The sequence below is a fragment of the Dermacentor albipictus genome, chromosome 1, assembly GCF_038994185.2.
Source record: "Dermacentor albipictus isolate Rhodes 1998 colony chromosome 1, USDA_Dalb.pri_finalv2, whole genome shotgun sequence".
NCBI lineage: Eukaryota > Metazoa > Arthropoda > Arachnida > Ixodida > Ixodidae > Dermacentor > Dermacentor albipictus.
In genome coordinates this window covers 320842866-320870184 of record NC_091821.1, presented here as the reverse complement: position 1 = coordinate 320870184, position 27319 = coordinate 320842866, and the positions used below count along the sequence as shown (strand labels likewise).

The following is a 27319-nucleotide window of genomic DNA, read 5'->3' as shown; positions in this document are numbered from 1 at the left end:
GAAATGTTTCTTTATCTTTCCATTATTTAATTATTTCACATTTACTACGTGGCTCCATGCAGTGAAGCACAGTCATGTGCATGTTATGTTGAGCAAAAAATTATTAGCGCACTAAAAAAAAAAAAAATCGAACACTGTCTTGATGTAGATAGACACCTGGGCAAACATGCAAAGTATTCCCAGTTCCCTATCATGTTTCGTTACTGTGCCAGGCTTTCCACAAGCAAGGAACTTATAAATTCTTATAAAACAAAAACTAATTAATATATCCTAATGAAATTTTAGATTTGTCTCTTTATTGCAATGTGCAGTGTGTGTGCCAAATTTCAGCCCTTTCTGTCAAGAAACAAAAAAGTTAATTCTGATCCCCTCCTCCCCCCTTAAGGGGAGACGCTCCTCAGAAACCTTTCTTTTTAAATATTATTGCTAGGCAAATGAAAATTGTACCATTTATATAGCTTGATATCCTCATTATAAATCTGTTTTTAGTTTTAGGATAGCTCGACGCTTTCATGTCCTAAGTGCCATGCATAAGTGAGAAACAGTGCATGTTTGTGCAGCTACTGGACCTAGCAGTTGGCATGATATAGCAGTGCAAGATGGCGTTTCTTGTCCCCAACACTCCAGTGAGTGCTAATAACCAATATAATGCAATTCTCTTGACAGGCAACATTTTGAGAGAATTTCATATCTGATGCTTCGTTTTCAGTGACTGGTACCCAAGGGTATTGAACATTTCCATTCTTAAAAATGAACTGGTTGCACTAAAACCTAGATCAGTGCATTCTATACATTTTAAAGATGATGCACACCAAATTTGGTCTTGATTGGACCACAATAAGTATATCAAATGTCGTGCACAAAAGCCATGTTTGGCCAAAAATATGAAGCTGAGAAAAACATGATTGAAAGTTATAAAAGTTATTTATATATGTTGTAGCGCTGAAATCTGTATAAAAATTGCACATAATGCAGGCCAGGGTATCTAGATCCAGTGCACTACTTTAGAATTCACCTGCGACATATGTTGTTCTCTCATAGAGTCTTCATGAGCACCATGCTGACCTACTTTCTGTGCTGTTACTTTCCGAGCCAACTCCAAGTTCAGCCACTGCTTTTGTAGCAGCGAGGTGCACTTTATTTGTTATGGTGGTAAACGATTTATGGTGCATTGGCTTTGGTAAACCAAGAACTGCACAAAATCGGACGAGTTGATTGTGTCTAGCTCTAAATGCGCGCGCCGCAACCACTGCCTTCATATTCACGGCGAAACTCTCTCTTGGGCTGGCCGAAGGGCGCGCTCCACCGTTAGCGTCGTCTACCGGAGATGCACGCCGCGACGAATACGTTGACGAGATAACGGACGTGGTACACGCTGCATTGCTGCAACACAACCCCCAAAACGACGCGAGTTGTTTCCGTTTTTCGGCCAACTCACGGATAAAAAGGTCGCGCCGTCCGCACGCCGGACGTGCCGCAGCGCTCACGTTCCCGACGCCGATCTCGCAGATAAAGGTGCTTGCCGTCTCCTCGCCGCACCTATCTTGATTGTCGAAGATTATCTACTTTTTCTCCGATGCGCTGACGAATTCGTCTGCGCTGTCAACGAAACTTGAGCGGCCGGTCGGCTCTGAACCGTCGAAAGCGTCGCCGTCACCTAGGTTAGGCTTAGCTGCCGCGGACGCATCCATTGCACGCCGCTTGACTTTGCGGCGAGTCGCCTTGAACTTGTGCTTCGACCGATACTTTAGAGATCGAAAATCACGTTTCTTCACGGGATCCATCGAAACAAGGAGCAGAAAAATGCCTGAAAGCCTGGGAACACGTCGAGAGAGCGGCGCGTCGCAGAAAGAGCAGACAACCCGCGGCCACGTCGCGCGCTAGCAGCCAATGGCGTGGCTGGAATCGCACCACGTGAGTTAGAAATCCAGCGAAAGCGCTTGGTTTCGGCGGAGAAATGTTGTTTTTATTATTACTTCCCGGCGAGATTGTGGCGCGGCAAAGCCGACCTCGGAGAGAAAAAGTGTAGGCCTACTGCCTTGCACAAGCCCAATGGCTTGCGACGCCGCGATTTGACGCATCCCGCGCTGGAAAATGGGCCAGATTTGCACCTTTTCTTGACACCTCGAGTGCTTTCACCGAGTTTATTTATAATTTACCGATCATTTACGGCTCTGATTTCTTTATATATGAAAGAGGAGGGATCAATATTGTTGAAACAGTCGAAAACATAAAACTGACTTTTTTAATGAAAATCGCCGTTTTTCGACCCGCGTCTCCCCTTAAGGGCGTCATTGGCCTCTTTAGCAGTGCGGCGCGGCACTTCACACGCATCTATGACGGGTGGATTTTCGCTGTCAGAGTCGGGCTCTTTGTCGCCTAGTACATCTAATATTTCGTTGTCGTTGAGGCGACCGGCAACGGCAATGTCACTATCGATGTGGATGTATTCGTCCAGCGGGACGTCCGGAGGCAGAAGTCTGTCGAAGCGACTGTCATCTTCCTCAGCATTTTGGTTAACATCCGCATCCCCCGCTTCCAAAGAATCACTGTCCCAGACAAAGCCACCGTGTCGGAAGCAGTTCACAATTACTGCGGGCGGCGTGTTGCTCCACACATGCGCCACCATGTGCACTGCGCTCAGCAGAGTTACATCATATTTTTTCTTTCCCTCCATACAGAGCAACATGTGCTCAAGTACTTGTCTTCTGTATCGGCCTTTCCCATACTGAATAATTCCCCGATCCAGAGGCTGCAGGAAAGCCGTTGTGTTAGGCGGCAAAAAAAGCAGCTGTATGTTGGTCAGCCCCGACACATTATTGTGCGCACTACAGTTATCTAGCACAATTAGCGCTTAGCATGATTTTGCACAACAGCAGCAGTCCAGTTCGCGCAGCCAGGCCTGAAACATCGCCGAGGTCATCCATGCTTTTCGATTCGAGCAATAGTTCACGGGAAGTTTCTTTCTGCTTTTGAAGCATCTTGGCTTTTCTGCTCTGCCGATTCTCAATAGCAGTAGCCGCTCAGTCATGTTGGCAGCCAGCAAAACTGTTATTCTGTCCTTGCTTCGTTTACCGCCAACACAAGGCCCCCCCCTTAAATGTGGTGGTTTTATCCAGCAGGGCTTTGTAGAAGAGGGCTGGCTCATCTGCGTTAAAAATGTCGCAGGCATCATAATCAGCTAGGCGTGCAGGTAATCCGGCCCTCCAATCTTCGACAACGCTTTCATTCACAGCCCCCTTCTCGCCACAGAGGCTTCGGAAAACCACGCTGCGTCTCTTCTTGAATCGGTCTATCCAGCTTTCCGATGCCTTGAAGTCTTCGATGCTGAGCTTAAGTGCGTACTTTTCGGCCTGTGCGCAGATAAGGGAGCCACTCAAAGGTAGCTGTGCGTCATGCAAATCGGAAATCCATCTTAATAACACCCCTTCAAGTTTCGGGTGCGCTGCCCTTTGCAGCCTCTTCTTATTGTCAGCGAACTTGTCGCTGTCGAACGCCTGAAGAATCTCCGCTCCATTTTTCATGTACGTGCTGAGCATGCTTCTCTTCACGTTGAATTTATTATGACCTGCTGAGGCACCCCTGCCTTCACGGCTTTCAATATTTCTCCGTTCGCTGCCAAATCCTTCGCCTCATACTTCGCCCGCTGCGGTGTGGCACGAGAGCACATGGTGGCGCGGCTAGGCACGGTAACGAAGCGACGGGTACACGCACAGTGTCAAGAAAAAACAAAGTATAAACTGAAAAAAGAAAAGCGCAAAAAAAATTTAACACACACGCAAAAAAAGTTCCGCCGTCCTCGTACATGCACCTGGCGCAAATGGATAAACACAATAAGAACGACAACAACAACAACAAAAAATGCACAACTCTGCAACCACACAACTGCACAAGCAAAAGACAATGTCGGAAATGGCGGACATCAATACAAAGAAAAAAACGTATACATAGCGGTGTATAGATTAGGGTTGCTAGCATAGACCGATAACGACCATGCCGATAACCATAGTGATGCAGAGCCAGTGCCAAGCGCCAAAAGCGACTGCAAAGCCAGAAGTATGTCATTGCCGCCATGTTTTTTTAGACATAGGTTTGCCTATTATGTAACAATAAAATAAGCATGACGGCCTTGATGTTTTCCCGGCCTTTTGGCACTCCCAGCACATGCAAGAATGGCCTTTGAGATCTAATCGGAGATGCCATCGCTGGCGGTGCGATTTTAACACCCCCTAGTGCCACCCGATCCTATATGCCTCATGTGCCTCTGAGCTCCGCGAACTGTCCAAATTAACCGAAGTACGACCAAATATGTCCAAATTAACGGGAGTTTTGTGCCACAGGGTTATGTACATGTTTGACAGGACCAGACGGCGCGTCCGAATCAACGCGGGCCGAATTAACGAGGTTTTACTGTATTGTGCACCTATCACATGGGTAGTAATTTGACTAGCAGGCATTGGTGTATGAAGGCACAATAAATGCCCTTTCGATTGTTTGCACTACTGTACTGTAGTTCCAGGGCACACTTGAGACCCCCTGCCATGGCAGGGGATTCCAGTTTTGGCCACCTGGGGTTCTTTAACCTGCACCCAATGCACAGTACATGGGCGTTTTCGTTTCACCTCCATCGAAATGCTGCCACTGAGGTCGGGATTCGATCCTGTGCCCTCGGCTTAGCAGCCCAACGACAGAGTCACTATGGCACTGCGACAGGAGCAACAACTTTTTCCAAAGTGGAGCTCAAGACTTGCTGTCACATGATTTTGCACAGGCAACATGCACAAATGCGGAAAAATTTGCAATGATGCCGTGCGACAATAGGCACTGTAGCCACAGCACCTTCAGTTTCCATTTGCTCGCGCAGCCACAGTTTCCCAGTTGACGCCCTAGACGACACTTCTGCATGTTAGAGAGGAGGCAAAGGGGTGAAGTTGGTGTACTCTAGTTTTCTTTCTTTCTTTTTTCAAATGGGGGGGGGGGGGGGGGCTTTAGTCAAAGGAACTGCACTAACCTGTCCATGAGGGCATCCTCAAGTAGTGGTGTGACAGCGTAGATGTAGTCGCGGCCCATCTCCCCGATGTACTCGAAGAGAAACGAGAGGGACTTGAGCACACCGTTCTGAACATTCAGCTCGGGTACCCGGTACTCATTCATGAGGGCAGGCAAAACTGTGAAGGGGGAGCATGTTTCTGCCACAATGGCAATGGCCACTGTAGTGCACACTCGGTTCTGTCGTTCCTGTAATATTCGAAGCACAAGATTTAAGACACCCGGTTAATCAAAAGGCACCAGTAGGGCCAGATTGGTGGCACTAATTTACCAACTGAGCCAGCAAAACACCTACATGCACTTTTCTGAACTTTTTGAAAATGATTTCTGGGCAGGTGTTGATGAAACTTGTCAAGTTTATGTATTTCAATGTACTAATTTAAGATACACAGTGTCAAATCTTTCAGGTTCTTTAGGGGACCGTGAAAATGTCTGAAAAAAAAAAAAAAAATGAATGCATGCCTTTACTGGCGCCAACAGCTCAAATTGCTGCAGACACGACCTAAAAAGCTCAAACACCTAGCAGCACACATAATAGGCATATCCAACAGTGCTTGCACTATGACAGAAGACTGCAGGTGCACACATGTATAATTAGGGATACAGCCCACTCTTGGTATGCTTCACCACACTAAATTTCGAATGCTTGACTGCATAGCGTTGCCTTATTGTGGTGAAGCTGACCTTTGAAAACTGTAATTATGCAATGCTTAACTCTAAAACCATCGGCAAAAATAACAAAGGCGCAATCAGCGCCGTTGCTCACAGTGGCGAATCTTTTCAATATGAGACCTGTCACAAAACAGCAGGAAGCTTGGTAGCGAACGTCGAAGCAGCTAGGTCTAGCATTGCTGTGGTGGCTACGGCTGCAACAGATCGGCATCCGAAAGCGCAACTCAACGCTGCGTCATTAACGGTGGCAGTGGTTGCTTAGATTAATTCCATTTCAGACATGTGGTCAGGAAAGAAATATGTTTGGAAAACGGGGCAACTGAAGGGTTTCATCATCCGAAATTTCAGATGTCTTTAAACATTGGCTTTATGCGGTACGTGGCAGTACTTCTAAGGCATCCGAATTATCGGACACGTCAAAAAAATCGCTGGTTGACTGTACATTGTTTTTTTGCAGAGTAAATGTCTTTTTAAAAATTCCTGCAATTAAGCTTTGTGCATAACTTGCTTGGAGATGAGCTACTTACTACATTTTATATGATGTAATGAAGACTGACATACAAAACTGATGTCGAACTGCAAACTCTGATCACTCAACAACAAAGAAACGCTCCAGACTGATTTGAGCCAGAGTTATAGCCTGTCAAATTTTTTAAAGAACCAATAGTAGCACTTAGTAAAAATCATTACTGAGAAAAAAATTATTACTGCTATAGGATAGTAGAACTAGATACCATCCTTCCAAAACTGCGACACCATCAGAAATGCTGTTTTGAGAAAATGAGGAAATGCACTTTGCTATGTTTCATGGCAATTATGGCAAAGGCTAAATCAATTAAAGATGATGTGGAGGTTCACTCAAGTAAAAATAAATGCTCTACATGACACTGAAGCAAGGGGATGCGTAAAGATAGGTATTGGGGCCAATTTTAATCTTGGAGCAGTGTGGAGACACTGCTCTTTGTAAGTCTAAAAAAGTTTGCAGCGGGGATATATGAAGATACTCATATAATGGCAGTTTCCTTTGCTGCACGCCACTTTGATCTTGTAACAGGCCCACAAACTTCTGTGTGAAGCATCGTAAGTGTGACTGGTTTAGGATATTGTTCCCTTTATCATGTGCAAACCATTACAACTCTGCAACTCCATCACACTACTTGGAAATCTACCTTGGAAACAGACTACCCCTTCAGCAGCAAAGGATTTCCAACACACCATACTGCCCTCTACTAACAAAGCCACTTCTACTTCGATGCCGAGTGTATAACAAACTGTCAGTGCAAAGAACTTTGAAATAGCCCATGTGACACCAACTTCAACGAAACTAGAGCATCAGTTCAAATTTAGGAGGACAAAATCATCTTAAATGCCTGCTAACCTATTTTTCCCGGATGCAGAGCATATAAATATGCATACATACATAACAAACAATTTAACAAAACTTGTTGCCGTGCTAGTTGGTTTATGACTCAAAAACAAAAGTTGCGGACAACGAAACTTGAGCATCAGCTCAAATTTAGGAGGACAAAATCATCTTAAATGCCTGCTAACGTAATTTTCCCGGATGCAGAGCATATAAGTATGCATACATACATAACAAACAACTTAACAAAACTTGTAGCTGAGCTAATTGGTTTATGACTCAAAAACAAAAGTTGCAGTGCTAAACAGATAAAGACAATGTGAGACACAAACGACATATATAGGTGCGCATACATGTTGTCTGTGTCTCACTTCGTCCTCGTCTGCTTAGCACTAACTTTTGTTTTTAAATAACAAATGTTTGTTCTCTGTACACTTGGATAAAATTACAGTAACCTTGTGAGAGGAGTGTACCAGAGGGAACGAGGATCAGCACAATCGGTGCACTGTCCCAGAAAACTCGGGCTTCTTTATGTTGGGAAGCATTTCCCCACATGTGAGCCAGGGCAGCACTGGTGGCCCCGATGCCACCACAGTTGCTGCAGCTATTCCTCCCTTATGCACGGCTAGGTGCAAGAGAAAAAAGCTCCAGCAGCAGAGGTTGCACGAGGCATCAGTGTGCCCCAATGGCCCACACAGACAGGGCTGGAAACGTCGTTAAGGCCAGCGCCTCAGGCCAAACAACCTCCTGCTTCCCTCGTACTGGCATCATTGCAAAAGTTCCATGGCAATGCCACCAAATGCAACCTGCTCATTAAAAAGTATAGTGAAACCAGTGCCAGCTGTTTTTAGAGCTCATCTCCAAACCAGTCCACACAAAAGAACAACTTTCTTATTTGTTACACAAAAAAATCAATTGCATATTTGGAATCAGCATGTCAAACCATATAAGTAATGCATTTGATCAAAATGCTCCCATAAATTCTCCACACACACATCTGAGCTTATAAACAAATTAGAAAAAATCCAGAATAGGGCAGTTAGATTTGTTCTTGGTAATTATAGCCGGCAGCTTAGCATGACAGAAAGCAAACTTAAAAGGCAAGAGCTGAAGGATCGTAGAAGGCATATTAGATTAAAATTTTTCCACGATATTTATTATTCTAAAACAGGCATAAACCGCGAAAAATATATCCAGGCACCACACTATATATCTAGGCGACTTGACTACTGTTTAAAGGTCAGGGAATTTTCTTGTAGGGGTGACGTCTTCCGTTGTTCTTTTTTTGTTAGAACTGTTCGAGATTGGAATAGTTTGCCATCGACCATTGTATATATTAAAGAAAATGATGCTTTTTACCACGCGTTGAAATAATTTGTTGATGTATTGATTCAAGTTTGTAACCTCCCTGCTGTAATGCCCTACGGGGCGATGCAGGTAACTAATAAATAAATAAATAAATAATAAATAAAAAAGGGGGAGGGGGGAAGCAGCAGCACGTCAAGTGGAGGGTTGCCCCATAAAGCAGCTTCATAATAATGTTGCTGTTGTTCAGCCACAACTAAAGCTGAACTACTGTAAAGCTTAACACAAAGCAGAACAAGAAGCCAGCTAAAAAATAGCACATACCTGGACACGCAGGTTGTTGAGGAGCGTGGCCAACACATCGTGGGGACCAATAGCCTTGGCTATGTAACCAAAGGTATTGACGGTGGCTCGTCGGATGGCTTTCTTGTGAGCCTTCAGCAGCTCAAGCAGCTCAAAGCAGATGCGCATCCACTCACGAGCAGGCACATACTCGGCACCACGATCGGCAATACGACCGACCAAGTCTATGCAGTTCTCCTGCACCTTCTCATGCCGATTCTTAAGGATTGGTGTCAACCGGGGTAACAAATCCTGCAGTGGCAAAGCAGAAATGAGCCTTTGTACACAGACATTGGCCATGCTTTTAACCAAGCCAAGAAAACATGCTATAGTACAGATATCTGTAGTATAGACACATGACTCGCACAACTGCCGAGATAAAGGTAATTAAACAATGATTGCCTTCATCCAACAGTATTTCTTTATTCTTTATTGTGTCTATAAACAGCACCATGCCTAAGTAATGGCAGATAAATCAGTCCCAGACTCTGTCAATTATATATTTCAAATCCACAAAACGAAGGAGCAAATACATCAACATAGGCCAGTACATGAACATTGCTACATCTCCCAACAAGCAGTTGATCTCATCAACAAAAACTTTGACTAATGTCACAGAGTTAGTAGGATAGGGCGCTCTTAATTAAATTTAATTGTTGAGTTTTACATGCCAAAACCACGATATGAGGCACACCGCAGTGAGGGACTGGTGGTGCCCGCGTCTTCCAGAAAGTACTTCACAATTCACATCGTGCATACGATCAGATTACACAAGGTCCGGTGATGACAGACAGCGGATAGAACCATCAATAACACTCAAGAAATTCCGATACGTGCAGGCGCATCCTGCACTGAACGATAACATTTGTTAGACAGTGAACTGCAGTCAGCCGAGAAAGATAAACAAGTACACGTGTCAATATATTAAAATATTCATAATAACACCATCAATCTAGGTGCCTGTTGCAGTTAATGAGAATAATGTGGTGCTGCACCTTTTCAATTTTTGCTTGCAATGACTTGCACAGCTTGTTCCATACAACAGAAGCAAACTCTTAGTTCGCACTAATGTGGATCACTGAAACCATGTGCAATTTGTACAATAAAGTCACGAACCGATGCGGCTGCTTTAACAATGTGATACATGGCCATTGAACAGCAGACTACTGTCCAAACAGACTCCCAAGATCTCACGCATTTGTTACTCTCTTCAGATTGACCACAGCAACTGCTAAGGGTAATTGACAAAGCTTTCTTGCGAAGGACATAATGACGGTCCTAGAGGTGCGGAAAAGGCTGTTGGTGGCACACCAATTCTTTACAATACATACCGTATTTACTCGCGTAATGAACCCACTCGCGTAATGAACCCACCCCCCACTTTTGTCGTCGAAAATTGAATTTTTTTTTTTACGTCGCGTAAATAACGCGCACCCGCCCGCAGGGTCGGTGTTCAGCATGTTCGCGTTATCTCGGCTCAATTGGCCGGCGCTGTCGACTGTCGACGATCATAAAATTGTCTGATCGCGCAGTGATAAAATAAACATCATTTGAAGCCAACGATGCTGAACACCGGCGACGCGAACGCGGGTGACGCGGGCGTCGACTGCACGCTTTCGTTGATCGTTCATTGACCTTGCATGATTCGTTGGTGGATGCGCAAAGGGCTTTACTGGGGCGTCCTCTTTGAAATGGGGTGACGGCAGTTTCCACCACGCTCGGCTATTTTCTTTGTATTTCTCGAACCAATTTGTCAAACTTCTCTAGATTCTTTTTTTTTACAATGATGATGATGATGATGATGCAGGTTGCCGAGTGCCATCTATTAAATGCAAAGCAAACCTCTGCTTATAGCGCCATGCATGCGCGGCGGCGGCAGAACGAAGTAACGACAACGCACTTGGACAGCGTTGGTCGCCATTTCGCCAGTCCTATTTTGTTGCTGTTTAAGTGCTTCGCTACGACCTTTGCATTATTTCGTGCGTGCTGTGCATTTTCTGCGCGTTGTGCGATGGGGCGTAACGCTAGCTACACGGCCGGTTTTAAGCTCAAAGTCGTGGAGCATGCTTTGGAGCATGGCAATCGCGCGGCTGGACGGCATTTTAGTGTAGACCCCGTGCGTGTGCGCTACTGGAGGAATCAACAAGAGGAACTCAGAGCGACGAAGAAAGATCGCCGGGCCTTTCGCGGGCCGAAGCAGGGCAAGTTTCCTCGCGTCGAGGAAGAAGTTCTGAGCTATGTGAAGAGGCTCCGCAACGAAGGATGTGCCGTATCCCACGAGCTGATACAGAATCACGCGCGGGCCACTGCAAGAAGTCACGGCATTGCCGCGAGTGAATTTAAGGCGAGCAGTGGTTGGACGACTCGTTTCATGCGCCGGAACGTGTTGTGCCTCAGAAGGCGTACTACGTTATGCCAGCGGCTGCCGGCAGACTGTGGGGACAAAGTGCGTGATTTCCACCGCTTTGTCATTCGGATCCGTGAGGACAAAAAGTTCCTGCTGTCGCAAATCGGGAACGCGGACCAGACGCCTATAAACTTTGACATGCCAAGAAACAGCACTGTCGATATGAAAGGTGCGAAAAGTGTGCAGGTTAAGACGACGGGCGCCGACGAAGTCGCAAGCGATATGAGTGGAAGCGTGGATTCAGATAGCGAGCCCGAGTGAGACAGACCATAAGCAGCCAGCAGCATGAAAATAAAAAATGAATTTTTAATTCACATTCATCGCGTACGTGTTTTTACTATAAAGGTAAGGTTGGGATTGCGATTTTCCTATCTTCATTGTGACATGAAATTTCGACCTAAAAATATCTAAATTTTTTTTCCCCGCGTAATGAACCCTCCCCCCAAATTTATGTCAACTTATCTGGAAAAAAGGTGGGTTCATTACGCGAGTAAATACGGTATCTCTTCCTGAAGTGTAGCACAGTCATTAAGGACAGACGCGAGCATAACAATTTTTGGTTGTCTACTTAATGTAGCATTGTTGCTCTCTCAACAGAAAAAGACAAATCATTAACAAAGTGTTAAATAGCAATGGTGTCAGTATTGCACATCATGGCACTCCCTTCGAAGCTGTATAAGGGCGTGACATAACACAATTTAAGTGGGCAAAATTGAACTGCAGCAGAACTGATAGTTGGGCAAGTTGATAAAAATTCATAGTAAAATATTTAGCGCGCACAGTAGACAAGGACACAGTAAAGGAGGCGCCATGATGTACAAAGCGCTCGTGTGTCCCCGTTCACCGTGTCCTTGTCAATTGTGCGCCCTAAATATTTTACTATGGACAAAATTGTTTCGTTCAGATAAGTAGATTCTACAAAATCACATACAGATGCAGTAATACTGTATGCTGGTAGCTTATCCACAAGTAAAGAGTGATTGACCAAATAAAAAGAAAATAAATTCTGGTTTTTTATGTACCAAAACCACAGTCTGATTATGAGCCATGCCTGTAGTGGGGGACTCTGGATTAATTCGACCACCCGGGGTTCTGCAATGTGCACCGAATGAACGGTACATACATTTTTTCATTTGGTCTCCAACGAAATGCAGCCGCCGAGATTTGATCATGTGCCCCCGGGCTTAGCAGCGCAATGCCACAGCCACTATGCCACCATGGTGGGTGACTAATTGACTAAACCAAACGCTTTTGAAAAACCAAAATGAACACAATCAATCTGCCTTTTGTTGTCAACAAAATAAAGCTGTGTGTACAAGAAAAGTAAACAAATTAGATTTAATTGACCAGCCTTTCATGAAACCATGCGGATAAACTGAAATTTTATTTCTGAAGTAAGAATACAGAGGTTTTTGAAGAACAATTTGCGGGGATTGAGCTGTGCCTTGGCACCTTTGTGCAGGCATTCACCTGTTCTATCATCCATACTTCGTTCCACTAGCATTGGTTGTCAGAGGTTGCCTTCACCTCGGATACGTTTACAGTGGTGGCACTTTGCACAGTCAGCCGCAGCATTATATTAGCGCATCTGAGGCAATGGGCAGAGTGGGCGAGGAGAGAGCTTTCCAGGACAGCACTGGGTACATACGCGTTTTCCTCTGGTTCACTGGCCCCTCTGTTAGGGCCCTCGACTTCAGCTCGTCTACGGTTCCTTTGCATTTATGACGAGCACAATGTACGCACCTGGTGCTTGCGCATGGTCATACTGCGCTGAGCCGTACTAACCAGAGGCCCAAGTCGACAGAGACTGCGCGAGCTCTCGCGAGCAGGCCTGTAGCGCACTACAGTCGAACCCGGCTATTGGGGGCAAGCTCCACCACTGGAAAAGCTGGCGCCACTATTGGCGTGACGTGGCATGAGGGATCACGTGGACACAGCGGCCACATTGGCTGCTCTGGAAGCACTGTAGCGAGCTGAAAACGAAAGTTTAAAGTCCCAGACGCGGTGCGGTTCCGATTAAGTGGTGAGGCTTTACTGCCTTGGGTGTCTGCTTGACAACATTTAAAAGTAGTATAATAGGTAGTGGCTGCCTTTGGAGGAGTGCAGCATGGTAGGCTACTGCTTGGTGCCGTAGTGCCTGACGTACACAACGGAACCTGTAGTGAGCCTTATTCACACGAAGCCGCAGGACAAGGAGCTGTGTGAAGCTTGGCTCGCGAAACTTAGAACCGGCAAACAGCCATCGGCTCCAACTTGGGTATTCAGCAAGCACAGACGCGAGGAAGATTTATGATACGGCGCCGGGACTGCGATGTTCAGTCAGTGGCAAAAAACGCCCAGAGACACTTGCCCGTGCCCTCTGCCCGACTAATGTCATGACGGTTTGGTCTATGAACTTGTTGATGCTAGATACTGGCAAGTTCATTGGAAAGGAAAGGGACCGGTATGACGCACATTAAAAGAAGGCATGGCATATGGTCATGCTTGTGTTATGAATTAATGCACTGGATTCCGAAAAAGAAGCAGAGGGAAATCACACGCTGAGAAGACAGATAAACATACAAAGCGACGCAACTTGAAGAAATAATATTGAAATGTCCAAGAATTTAGAAGACAAAAAAGATTGAATCGTCGTGACGGCACGTCACAGTTGCCGCAGCTAGGTGTCAAGTCTCTTAACGAAATTATTTTTGAGCAGTCGTCTCTTAACGAAATTATTTTTGAGCAGTCCCGATAGCGTCCACGCAACAATGGTCGCTTGTGTACTGTCAAATGCTCATATGCTGCTGCTGCTGCCTAAAGCTCACGGCATGGTGCTAAAACGCACTCACAGCGAAAGAAAAACATTGTGCGCAGACATGCATGCAGACGCATAGTCGGTCGCATGCGAACCCGTGCGATCACTGCATTGAGGTTCCATTCTGTTATGCTCCATTTGGTTATACAGACAACCCACTATGAGAACATATTTAACATAGCTTACTCTCAGCGTTTGCCTATTTTCACACAAGAAGCTGGTTCGGGAGACTCCATCGCGGCGATCGCACAGAGTGGCATTCACTGTACATATTCGGTAAAGAGAGTCTGTAAACGATTCTGTGCTTTCAGTTTACCCAAGATTATCATATCGGCAGTCAAAAACTTCCCTCGTCTTGAGAGTACTTAAATGCCCAGGAGGGCTGCCGCGTGGTGTTTTGAGCACCGTAAGCGAAACCTGTGAGGAGCGCACTGCGGGATCCCTCATGCTACGTAAGGGAGGCGTTTCCGCCAGGTGGCGACTCTGTAAGTCCTCGCCCCCAATATCAAACTTGCAAAAAAACACCTATTAATTTGATATAGGGCATAATTCGATATAAGCCTCCTAAAGAATTGGACGTCATAAAAACACACACCATTTATGAAATCACTTTATTGATGAAACTAGCTTAGCTTCGCATGAAATAGTCCTGTATTTTCTTCTGCTTAGGCAATTTTGCTCCCTGCGATGCATGTCCTTCTCCACATTCTGACAGCTTGCTCCAAACTTCGGCAACACCGGCAACGGTTTCGTCGCACTCATCAGAAGTTACAATCACCACTGGGCACGCCGAAGCCGGCATGCCTAAAGCAATTTCATATGAACCATTCGTACATGGCCATGCGTATGCGTCGGGTGCCACAGGCACAGGGTCACGAGTTTGCCCGCTTTAGTCCTAATCTGCCCCTTCAAGCTCTGTTAGATATGGAGCTGTTTCCTGCACCTACTTCGAGTTCCCCCGGACCACATCGAATCGCAGCACATTCCAGAGGAGCGCTTGAGCCAACAAGTTCACGTGCCAACAAGTTCGTGCGCCGCCGGTGGAGCCGTGCCGCCGGGAGTAGAAGGAGCCCTCGGACAATGGAGCCCAATCGTCCCCCTTCTTCGCCTTTGAAGAAGGCATTTGCTACCACAGCGGGGCCGTACTGCCGGGAGTAGGGGAACCCTCGGACAATGGGGCCCCTTCTCCGCCTTTGAGGAGCGCATTGCAAGTCAGAAGGCAAGACCGCAGGGAGCCGCCTGGTATGGCACCGCGGCACGGGCACCAACCATTGGCCGAAAATGGCGTCATCTGAGCGGACTCTCCCGTTGGTCGAACATGACGTGACTTCCAGTCCTCGAAGGGTTTAAAAGAAGCATTCCAGAGAGACCAGAGCATTCCCTGATTCACCTCTGTCGAACTTCTTGCCGCGGGCCGCAGCGTCCGAGTTGCTGCCGGCCCGTAATGACTGTACGACTGTTACTTGTCTGTATATAATGTAAAATAAACCCTCCCAAGTTGGTTTTCATCCCGAAGTCTGTCCTTCAACCCCTACAGCTCGTGCTGAGAGTGCTCCTCGGAATCTTGCACACTGTGGGGTCATCCGACTTCTCACCATGTTTGACCCGATTTATGATTTCAAGATTCATGGTGGAGAGCTAATTCTGCCGCTTCATCACGACAACACGGCGGGAGAAGGCCCACAAGGCGCAAACACAATGAACCAGAAAAGCGGCGAGACAGCTCGCACTGGCGCCCTCTTGCACGACGAGGGCACAAGAACCACTGGCTTTCTGAGCAAGCGCTGCAGGTAGGCCTGGATAATTTTTTGCAGGGGGCTGCCAACGGCTCGCCCGACGCAGCGCTGCCATGGTAGGGAGAGTGGTTGGGCAGAGCCGCACCGCCAGGGGAAGCCAACTTCTGGGGGCACTTTTGTGCCACTTGGGGGGATGAAGTGGTTGCAAAAATTCATGAGGTCAAGAAACTTGCACACATTGCGGATGGAGGATGGCTGAGGAGAATCTTGTATGGCCTGGACTTTTAACGGCAAGGGACAGATGCCATCCTTATCAACACGGTAACCAATGAAGTCCAATTCGTATGAGCCGAATTTGCACTTCGCCCTATTGATGATAAGGCCGTATTCGGCGAGGCAATGAAGGAGTTGGCCCAAATGTTGGATGTGGTGCTCTGTGTCGCAACTAAAGACAAGCAAATCATTCATGTACACAAAACAGAAGGGCAATCCTTTGTCACTGTGACGATGAATCGTGGAAAAGTTTGTGCAGGAGTGCGAAGGCCAACAGGCATGCGCACATGCTTGAAGAGTCCAAATGGAGTGATGATTGCAGTCCTGGGAATATTTGCTGGTTCCACAGGAATTCAATGGTCAGCCTTCACCAGGTGAATCTTGGAGACTATTGTTGCGCCATGCAGAAGTGCAGAGAAATTCGCAATGTGCGGAAGTGGATAATGGTTTGGCACAGCCGCCAGTCTGCAGGCGACGACTTGGGCACCTTGAACATGTGTTAAAAGTTGCTGCGTACAATCTTGAAGTGATGAAGTGGTAAATGACAAGCTCACGCATGGACAGGCAAGCCGGTTGTAATGATATGGTGAGTGACGTGATGTTTGAATAGCAAAAGGAAGTTGGCCGATCAAGGAATGGATGGGAATTGCTAAGTTTTATGTAGACTGACTTTGGCAATGCGCTGTTGACTGCCAGAAGTGACACTCGCAAGGCTATACCAAGCACAGAAAGGTGTGTTGCAGCATCAACGAGGTGCTTGCGGTGCATGTCAACTAAGGGGTTGTAGTCGCACAGGAAATCCGCACCCAAGATGGGGTAGGCAGCATCAGCAATTAGAAAAATCTATCAGAATGTCCTGCAGAGGCCAATGTTGAGGGACAGTGTTTGTTCTCCATAGGTGGCAATGGGGGCATAATTGACAGCTTGTAGTCTTGATTGGACTTGCTTGCGCTTGCGAATCACAGCTGAGTGTGGGATGACACAGACCTCCGCACAAGTATTCCACATGAAAACTCAGCCTGTGGCTATGTCGGTCACGAAGAATAAGCAGCTAGGTGTGGCACAAGCACCACTCACCACTTTTGGTGGTACTGCGGGGAGTTTCCCTGAAAACTACAAGGTACTGTGCACTTACGCGCTGCATTAACAAAGGTACGATGGTACCAGCAATTCGTCTTGCCCTGATGACAATGGAGAGTGGCTGCGCGAAAAAGAGCGGCCGTGCGACGAAGAGCACTGGTGTCAAGTAGATAAAGCGGTGATCTGGTCTGACAGTTTGCAGATCTCCTTGCACAATTCATCACGCAGGCTTGCAGGGAGGGCGAGGGTGGCACAGCGGATGCATCGGAACGTTCCACGAATGAAACCGCAGGACTTGATGCGTTCATGTCGGAGCCAGCAAGTCAGCAAGCTGGGACACTGGCAAACTGCTAGCTGTCACCAGAACAGTGCAGATGCAGGCGAGTAAACATTGTAAAAACAATTCTCGAAGCAAATCTTGATCAAAGGTGGTTGCCTTGTCTTGAAATACCTGCTAAAAACGACGGAGTAGCTGCGAAGGTTCATGATTCCCGAGCTCTTCGGTTTGGAGAAGCTGCAGATGCATTGCTGTTCCAACATTGTTGTGCATTTGACAAGTTCGCTCGTAAGGATGTCAAACGGGTCTGTTGCCAGGGGTTGAAGGTTCAGGTCACGAAGCTCTATGGCAATCTCGGGCGGCAGCGAAGATACCTGATGGTTGAATTTTTGAGTCTGCAATGTGACTTGCACTATGGCGAACTGGCTGTTTACTTAAGCGATTCAGAGCCAGTACTGGGGTAACCTCAGCGAAAGAGCGGCCACATCACGCTGTGGTGCAGGGGTTGTTCAATTGCTGTTATACGTGATGGTGGTTAAACCCTGATCATTGGAAGCGTTGTGGTTGTTGTGAGCCATGCTTGTTGTCCGTGGTCACCAATCTTGTGGCGTGTAAAATCAGTGACGACGAACCACAAGAACAGTAAATTTTTACTGAACAAAAGGCCTTAGCTGACAGTCTTCACGTCGTTGGATCAATCTCCCAGGGGCCTCACGCGGGCCACGCGTGATCTGAGCCACGTGCCTGCCTCGCTGCCTAGGCAATCACCTGTCCCTAGCCAGCTGTCGTTCTCCTCATCCTCCTCAATGTCGATGCTGCTACGACACTCTTGTTAATTCGGACGTGTGTGGCTGCACATCGGTTGTTTCGAACAACTTTCAGAGCTTGGCGGGTGCCGGAGCGCTGCAAATGCGACACAAAACAGCAAGAATGGCGGAAGCGTCCACCAAAACGAGGCGGCAGAGTCCGCATCGCCATAGTCACAAGTGAAAAGTGTACGTGAACGACAGAAATGCCAAAACGCATTGTGCCTATTTGTGCCTCTAAAGCCTTTATTCTTTCATTTACTGTCCCGCATAGCACTGCATTGGCCACATTCCTTCATAACTGCGTAGTTGCCATACATGATCACGTCAAAAGTGGCTGTGGTGTCGTTCGCAGCAGTTGCGGCAAACAGTAGTTTCATTTTGACTTGGCATGCGCGCCAGCTGCATGCCTTAATAACTGCGCAGTCGCCATCCACAACTACACTGACAGTGGTCGCGTTTTCGTCTGCAGCAGTTGCAGCAAACAGTAGTTTCGTTTTGACAAACTTTCGAGGATGAAGAGCACCGGCTACATCACGGTGGACAGTGACAAGGGGTAGTATTCTGTAAGAGTCCACCTAGTGGACTGTCCATTTCGGCCGCTGCTGATTGGATGCTGCTGTATGAGGGAGAGAGAGAGAGAGAAACAACTTCATGTATTCGCCTGCAGAACGACACCATGACTAAATGGCCCTGACGCGGGCCCTGACGTCTTCTCAGCGGGTGGTCTCTACTCAACTCCAGCATGTGTTACTCCCGCGGTTGGTTGCCCTGAGGGGCAACGTTCCGTCGGTTTCGCTCGGCCTTTGTCTTTCAAGAGCCGCCGAGACCTGCTGGACGGCCCAGGTTTGGCTTTCGTGGTCGTAGCATTCCGCTGCAGCCGAGAGTCGCTGGCACACGCGGCACCCATCACTCACATATAATTTCGGGTATAGATGAGTAGGGAGGAGGAGACGAGTGGCCCTAGCCAATCGGGAACGGCCGAAATGGACAGTCCACTAGGTGGACTCTTACAGAATACCTCCCCAGCTCACTAGCAAAAAAATAGGGATGTACATGCGGTAGTAAAAAGCCCGTCTCAGATGAAGACTCGTGCTGCTGCCGCGCTGTGAAAAAGTCGTGAGGCCTTCACCACTGAGAGTGCTAATCGGCCACAAGATGACGAAAAGTGCAGTTTCCGCACTGGTTTTATGCAAAATAGAAACACGGTTGGTTCATTCATTTATTAAATGAAAGTGCTATGACATAGTAAGCATTTGTTTATTGTTTTGTTGATACAGTCGCCGACCGTTTATTCGGACCTCAAGGGGACTGCGGAAATGTCCGAATAAACAGGTGTCTGAAAAAGATTAAGAAAAAAAAAATTATATCCTTTATTTCCACGCACTTATTCGGGCTCGGCAGTAGGCTTGAAGAAATCGTGAGTGCGCCGTTGCACGCTGTTCCGTTTACGCGCAATCAGATAAGCCTGAATCTCGGAATGGTCGTACGGTCACTATAGGCGGCTGAAAGCAGTCACTGCTTGTGCACGCTCGCATACGACGGCAGCGTAGCACATGGTGCGTCATCTTCCAACTCGGAGTCATCGTCTGGCGGTGCAGCAGAAACCTGACAAATGATCTCGCCGTCGTTGAGTTCTGTGCATGTCAGTACAGCAGTGTCAGCACCTGTGAAACTGTCAAATGAGACGGTGTCCGGAATCACAATGCAACCACTGCGCAGGTCTCGGTAGAACATTTTCCGCGTCAGTAGGGAGCACTTCGGAAGGCGACAAATCTTTGGCCTCCCGGCACCCGCTTGCCGGCATTCCCCAGCGCAGTCTGCGCGGGCACTGTCGGCGCCATTAGACACTTGACGCGATGTTTCTGTACGCCGCCTTGGATTACCGAAACCTCGACACAGCACACAAAGCAAACACCACCGTGCCGACACCAGTCGCACAAACAAAAAACGTGGCCTGCTCGCAGCGTCGAGCGCGAAAGAAACAAATCAGCTGCTGAATTGTCTTGACATGGCTTACTAAGCTGAAACCGGAACTGCTGTACGGCCACTCTATCGAACCAGGCAGAAACGATGATGATGAGCGGGGATTTCCAGTAGCGCCACTTCGTGGGGCAGCAAGTCGAACTATGCGCCGGTCAGAGTCGGTGCATGACGCCCTCGATCGAGTTGGCTCAAGGAGTGTCCGAAAAATCAGACGAGAGGTTGCAAGGTGTCCGAACTTTCGGCAGTTGTTGTAAATTATGGTCTATGGGGAGAATGGCGGTGCCGCGAAGCTGACCGAATAATCGGGCATGCCCGAATTTTCGGAGTCCGGAAAATCGGTCGGCGACTGTACTCTTATTAATTCGACATTTGGCTAATTCAGACATTTTTTTGGTCTTGTGAAATCCGAATTAACGTTTTACTGTAAATATATATAAAACATCACAGCAGGGCTGGAAACTCACCTGGAGTGTCCATATAATTGGAAAGGCAATAAAACAAAAGCCAGTAAGCAAAGAGAGTCAATATAATCACATACCTTGATGGGTGGGGTCATCTTGTGCATGCCGATGACGTTGACAATGCCCTTGAGTGCCCCCAGAATGGAGCCCAGCACTTCAGGGTACTCTTCACCCAAGTACTCGTACAGCACCACACCCAAGTGGCCCATGAGCTTCTCCTCCTGGCACGTCTTCATCACCACAGCGATGCGCGAGATCAGGTCAGCTGCCTGCTGGCGTACCTTGGCCGACTTGTTGTTCAGCCGCCACAGAATGGTGCCACAAATCTGGGGCAGGTATGCCTTCACCCGCTTGCCCAGTGCATTCACAATGGTGCCAAAGCCGTTCAGCATTACCATGTCCTGAAAGACCGAGAAGACCCATTGGCTGACACAGTGACAGTGCTCAAGATGACACATCTCAGAGCAGTGTGGGGACACTGCTTTTTGCAAGTCCAAAAAGATTTGCAGTGGGGCAAGATGAAGATATAATGGCAGTTTCCTGTGCTACATGCCACTTTGTTTTTGTAACAGGCCCACGAACTTCAACTTGAAGCATAATAAGTATGACTGTATTTGGATAATGTTCCCTCAGTCACGTACAAGCCATTACGACTCTGACTCCCTGACACTACTTGGAAGCATACCTTGGAAATGGACTGCCACTTTAGCTGCAAAGGATTTCCAACATGCCGCACTATTCTCTATTAACAAAGTCACTTCAACCGCACTGTTGAGTGAAACTATCAGCACAAAGACCTTTGAAACTGCGCATGTGACACTGGCTTCAAGAAAACTTGAGCATCAGTTTAAATTTAGGAGGACAAAATCATCTTGAATGGCTGCTAACTCAATTTTTCCCTTCTATATTTAACTGCTGAATCCAGAGCATATAAACATGCATACACACATAACAAATGTTTCTTTGCACACTTGGATACAATTACAGAAACCTTGTGAGAGGAGTGTACCAGAGGGAACGAGGATCAGCACAATCGGTGCACTGTCCCAGAAAACTCGGGCTTCTTCATGTTGGGAAGCATTTCCCCACATGTGAGCCAGGGCAGCACTAGTGGCCCCGATGCCACCACAGTTGCTGCAGCTATTCCTCCCTTATGCACGGTTAGGTGCAAGAGAAAAACGCTCCAGCAGCAGAGGTTGCACGAGGCATCAGTGTGCCCCAATGGCCCACACAGACAGGGCTGGAAACGTCGTTAAGGCCAGCGCCTCAGGCCAAACAACCTCCTGCTTCCCTCCAACTGGCATCGCCACAAATGCTCTGTGGCAGTTCCACCAAATGCAACCTGCCCAAGCTGAGTGAACTTGTGCCGGTGGTTTTCAGGCCCTTGAATTTAGAGTGTAAAAAGGCTGTAATGGCAGCAATCCACCAGAGTGGGTTCACCAGAGAGTTCACTGCCTTGGTAACAAGGCAGTGACGGTAACAAGTACAGCCAACTTCTCAGCATAGAAAAATTTGCTACCATTTTGATATTGGCAGTGAGTCTCTTCAAACATATGGGTACAGTGCGCTTGCAGTAGGCACACCATGCCATTTCAAGGCAGATTTCAGCTCCAGTAATGGCCCCACCGAAAGCAAATCAAGGTGGTAGAATGAGTGAGCATTTTATAATGAGTCACAATTACAGAGTAACTACATATTTAAATATTGTGAAGTCAGCCATGCAACGGTACTTCATAAAAAATATCAAATCCCTCGTCGAATTACATGCAAAAATTATTCATTAGTTTCAAGCATTTCAAGAAAGAAAAATATTTTGAGGTTGCTACCGATATGCCCCATGTCAAACGTCACGCAAAACATGGTAGTGCCTTCACTAAAGCTGTACTCTGTAAGGATAGGTAACACTCAGAAGTAAAATGGGAGTAATTTAGGTTATTAGGGTGTTCAATTTACCCAAACCTTAATGTTTGGGCTCTATTCCTTGCTAGCACAGCATAAAAATGGCAAAAATAGGACGCGTACACAAATGTGAACTCTGTGACTGAAGGGGACATGAGCTCGTTCTATCAGCTGATAGCAAGCTAAGTGGTATGAGGCGCAAACTTTGTCACAAGTGAAGTTCTCTTTTAACAGTCGGTGAAGTCAACCTCAACTGTCCTGAGATACTCTCAGCCTATGCACGCCTCGACGTTGCGTTTGACTGCTTTAAAGAGTTTATTTTGGTTTGGATGAGGGACACCCCGAGATTCCTGTTTTCTCAAATCCCTGAGAATTCCCAGTTTTCTCAGTTGGTAGACACCCTGCATTACCTTGCATTCCCTCCAAGAACAGTATGTAAGCCAGGCATTCACATATTGCTCTGCCAGAAGGAACCCACCTCCGTTGTCTGCTCCTGGTAGGCGTAGAGGATGCCATCGATCAGCTGCTCTTCCAATCGAGAGTCAATGTCGGTGGCGCCCAAGTTGCCCAGTATTTTCTCTATCGTTTCCATAACCATCTTGCGGTACTGCTCGTTTTCATCCTTCAGATCATCCACCACCCGGTTCACTATCTCAGCTGCACCCACCTTGTTGGCAATCTCCACCGTCGTGTCAACAAGCTGCAACAGGAAAAAGCATTTAGCAACCAATAAATGGACCCTGCACCGAAATTTTGTACTGATGCCTTTTGTTCAATGCTGTGTCACTCTTATCATCCACCATTGAATATAGCTGGCTGATCGCATTGATAATGAGTGCGAAGCATTGCTCTGACCACTGATGATACGCGAGGAAGAATAGTATTAGAAAAGGCATTGCTATAAAATCCAAAACACAGCCTTGTTTTCCCGATGAATCAGAAACAGTGAGCACAAAACAGGTGTTAGGTAGCTCAAAGAGTGCTCATCACTTTTAGTAAGCAGACCATGTAACATACTATTACATTTTTAAGGTTTGTGACTGCACGATTGCAAGCGGGGAAATTTTTATTACCAAGGAAAAACAATTACAGTTATAACTTATAACACAAACCAATTAGATGTAATGCAGCCATATCCATGCGCTTAGAATAGTGTCTTTATGCAAAGACTACTACGCAGTCAGATAACACATCCCACGTCCTTCAGGAGACTACCAGTGCAGTAGTACATACTACGTTAATGGATCATCCGTCATACTATGCTAGAATGCGCCAACATGAGCAGCATGATGTGCTACACTGTGAGGTTGGATGCCCCATGGCAGCCGTGTCCATGCAGTGATGGTGCATGGTGAACACCATTGGATTGATGGGGCCAGTAAACATCAGTACTTGCTAATGTGGTTGGGGGCCCCTGTGAGTCGTCACCCCTAGTCCAACTTTTTGTTGTGCCTTCAAATATTTCACAGAAATGCCATTGAAGAGCTGTCTGTCAATCCGAGTTGTAAGGCAGCTGTGCTTACCCCACATTTTAATGCAAAATAGGAGAAACAAATTTGTAGATAAAATCTTGCATCATGTTTGAAGCAGTGTTCCAAATACAATGCAACGTGCTTTCTCCAAGTGCCAATTCTAGTGTGAAAATAAACTAACATTCACGTAGATATGGCATCTACAATTTACAGAACATAACGAGCCACAAAAATGTAAAGATCCATTTGTATATATAAGACATCTCAAAGAATGCAACCTGCAAAGGCATCCTGCGTCTCACACTGTCCTTTCCAGTATCAAATGCGTACTATTTCTCATTGTTTGTTATTGGAAAGCGGCCACCAACCAACCGCTCGGTGCTCAGGACAGCGAGAGCCTGCGTGTGCTCAATGTTGCCCTTTCAAATACAGTGGACTCTCTTTAAACGAAACCTCAAGGGACCAAGGAAATTGGTTTCATTTAACAGGCGTTCCATTTACTGAACACAATTGCACGAATACAAAGCCAACCAACCATGAGGATGGTGTTTCATTTAAGAGGGCAGTTCCGTTCAAGTGATTTTCATTAATCGAGATTCCACTAATTCCTTTCACATGATGTGAGCCCTCAGCTCCGATATGGGAGAACGCCTGGACGGAATCTCGCTTGCAGGCAGTAGTCGAGGCAATGAGCGTAGCTCACCTCCTCTCAATGTTTCTTTTATTTTTATATCTCTGCTATTACTGAACCCTCTTAGAAAATTCCTGCAGTATAGTGCTCCCTGAATGGCACTTTACAACTTCCTGTGCTTAGCCGAAATTTCCAATGGAGACTGGCGAGGGGCCCTTTCAAAGCTTTGGTACTTAAATGTCACTTCAAGGCCTTTTTGCACTTCTTCTGCTCATGAACATTCCTTTGCCTACAAGCAAAATTCACTTGATGTACCTACAGCAGCCTCGTATAAAGTTTTGATGCTTTTTGTCATTTTCACCATTGTGCCAATAAGAAGTACTTACAGGAAAATAGTGTATCACTTTTCTTGCTTCATTAACTAGCTGCCATCACTGTGACTGCTGTATTTACTTGTAAGGCCTGCCCTCGTGTAAGGCTTGTACCACCACATCAGAGTGCAAAAATATACACAAAAGGCATGTTTCACTAAGCGCCACACGAGTACTTGCACAATGGTTAATTTCTGCAAGACTTATAAACAGTGATAGTTGTCATGCCAACAATGGCATTACTACATATTCCGCACTTGACACCAAACCGCAACTCTCGTCACCAGCTCCAACAAGGAAGTGATGGTTAGGCCTAGCCGGCAGGTGTTGGGCAGCACGATGGGCGAATGTGAAATGCAGCTACAGCCATCTCTAAATTTGATGTAAATTTTACTTTTAATGGAGCACAACACTAAGCAGAAGTCTAAATTTGCGGCTGTGCTCATGCTGTAATAAACAATGAAATCTATTCTACTGTTGCAATTTGTGTTTTCGGATTGCCAGACTATTCGAACATTTTCCCAGTATAGTCCGTGTCTGAAAAAATCATCGACAACTGTAAATGTGTCCCCAGTAAGCCAGCAGTGGTTGCGTTATTCTGCATCAGTCTTAGCACAGGTTGAGGCTTAAGTAAGTAGCTGTAAGCCTGTCATGCAAGACCCACACCTTGCAAAAAAAAGAAAAAGAAAAAAAAGAGAGAGCGAGAGCGCGCAGGCTGCACACGTAAGTATGGCATATCGCAAAGCTTAAATTAAAACGAGCAACAACAATTATGCAGGTCGGCTTTGGCTTTTGGACACAAAAGGGGCCACTGAATGTAACTTCCACAAGAACGATCAATACGCAATACCTAAATGTTATACGGTGTGTCTTCACTTAGCGGAAAGGAAATGACATTACTATATATATATATATATATATATATATATATATATATAGAGAGAGAGAGAGAGAGAGAGAGAGAGTGGGGGTCGTGCTGACCTGTCTGTAATTCCGTCTGTCCAATGCCATACGGTGGTTCCAAAAATGTTTGAAGAAGTGAGGCAACACCTCCTCCTTAATGTACTGGGGCTCCACACCATCTGTAGCACAGCACTGCTTCACTACTTTGAGCACAATTTTCTTCATCTCCTCATCAGGAGACTGGAACTCTCGAATAAGGATCAGCATCACTTCCCTTGTGTAGTAGTTGGCGTACTCAGCGTCCATCAATGGGATGAGATAGCCAATAGCCTTCAGAAACGCAGCCAGACCTTTGCCTCGATGTGTTCGTATACCTTTCCAAAGGGGCTTGAGCACAGAGTCAAAAGACTCAATGCCGTAAGGTGTTGCTGCTTCAGCAAGTGCAGCAAGAGCCAGAGCTGTGATAGTCCGCACTTTCTGCTGTTCATCGACGAGACCATGCTCGATGATCTCAACAAGAGCACGCAGGTGAGGCAGGATGGCACAACCCATAAGGATGGCAATCTGCTGGACAATCTTGATGCCTGTGTGGCGCGCTTGCCACGATTTCTTGCTGCGACAGACAGCTTTTAGGAAGGGGAGCAACGCTGGAATTCCCAGCGCTGAGGCAACCACAGCAAACGCACGGGCTGTTGTGTTTCGGACGTACTCATCAATGTTATCAATGTCGGGTCTCATGGTGGAGATCATGGTTGCCAGGCCAGCAGCTTTAGCAAGGTTGGAAATGATCTCTCGGCCCTCAACACGAGCATAGTAGTCCTCATCGATAAGGAGAGGCTCGATAACGACAAGAATCTTGTGCACATAAGGACGAACAAGGTCGTCAAGTTTGTACAGAACACGATCAATAACCTTTACAAGGAGATGACGCTCTTGGTCTTCCAGCGTGGGTGACATAAGCAATGGGAGAATCTGGTTGAAAAGCGCACCAGCGCCCAACTCTCGTGCCTTGTCTGTGATTTGTCGGAGTGCAGCTTTGCGCATGGGTGGCGTGCCATTTTTGATCTTTAGCAGCAGCTTCATGATCTTGCGCTCCTTCTGCTCTTCGGGGCTTAGCAGCTCCTCATCCACTTCGGCAAGGAGTTTGTCAAAGTACTGTAAGTCCTCGGGTTTCAAAGGGGGCAAGTTTCCTTTCGGCTGGCTGTCAGCCAGCTTCACTGGTTCCTCTTTTTGGAAGAAAAAGCCTGGACCTGCGCCTGGAATTCCTGCACCTGCTCCCCCAAGTGGTGTGGGTGTGGCCGTGAGCTTGCGCGCTGGAGTTCGTATGGGCACATACCCGGCTGGCGGTTGGAGAATTTTGTAGCCAGGTGGGAACATGGCATCTAACTCCTCATCAGTGAGTGGGCGGTTTCGCTCGTCAATCTCCCGCTCCCAGCGGTAAGCCTGGAAAAGCAGAAAAGAAAAAACCCAAATCCATTACGAAGTGACA

General features: G+C 46.8%; 1 protein-coding gene across 2 annotated transcripts in view; it reads right to left on the bottom strand.

Annotated features, from left to right (window-relative positions):
- Sf3b1 (splicing factor 3b subunit 1) overlaps nucleotides 1-27319 on the bottom strand; it is a 61517-nt gene that overhangs the window by 5873 nt on the left and 28325 nt on the right. For both annotated transcript variants that reach the window (XM_065453134.2, XM_065453135.2), the window contains 5 exons: nucleotides 25909-27273; nucleotides 22932-23153; nucleotides 20632-20955; nucleotides 8714-8983; nucleotides 5012-5238 (listed from right to left, as the gene is read on the bottom strand). In XM_065453134.2, the coding sequence (XP_065309206.1) occupies nucleotides 5012-5238; nucleotides 8714-8983; nucleotides 20632-20955; nucleotides 22932-23153; nucleotides 25909-27273 (2408 nt within the window). The remainder of the gene's footprint in view (nucleotides 1-5011; nucleotides 5239-8713; nucleotides 8984-20631; nucleotides 20956-22931; nucleotides 23154-25908; nucleotides 27274-27319) is intronic.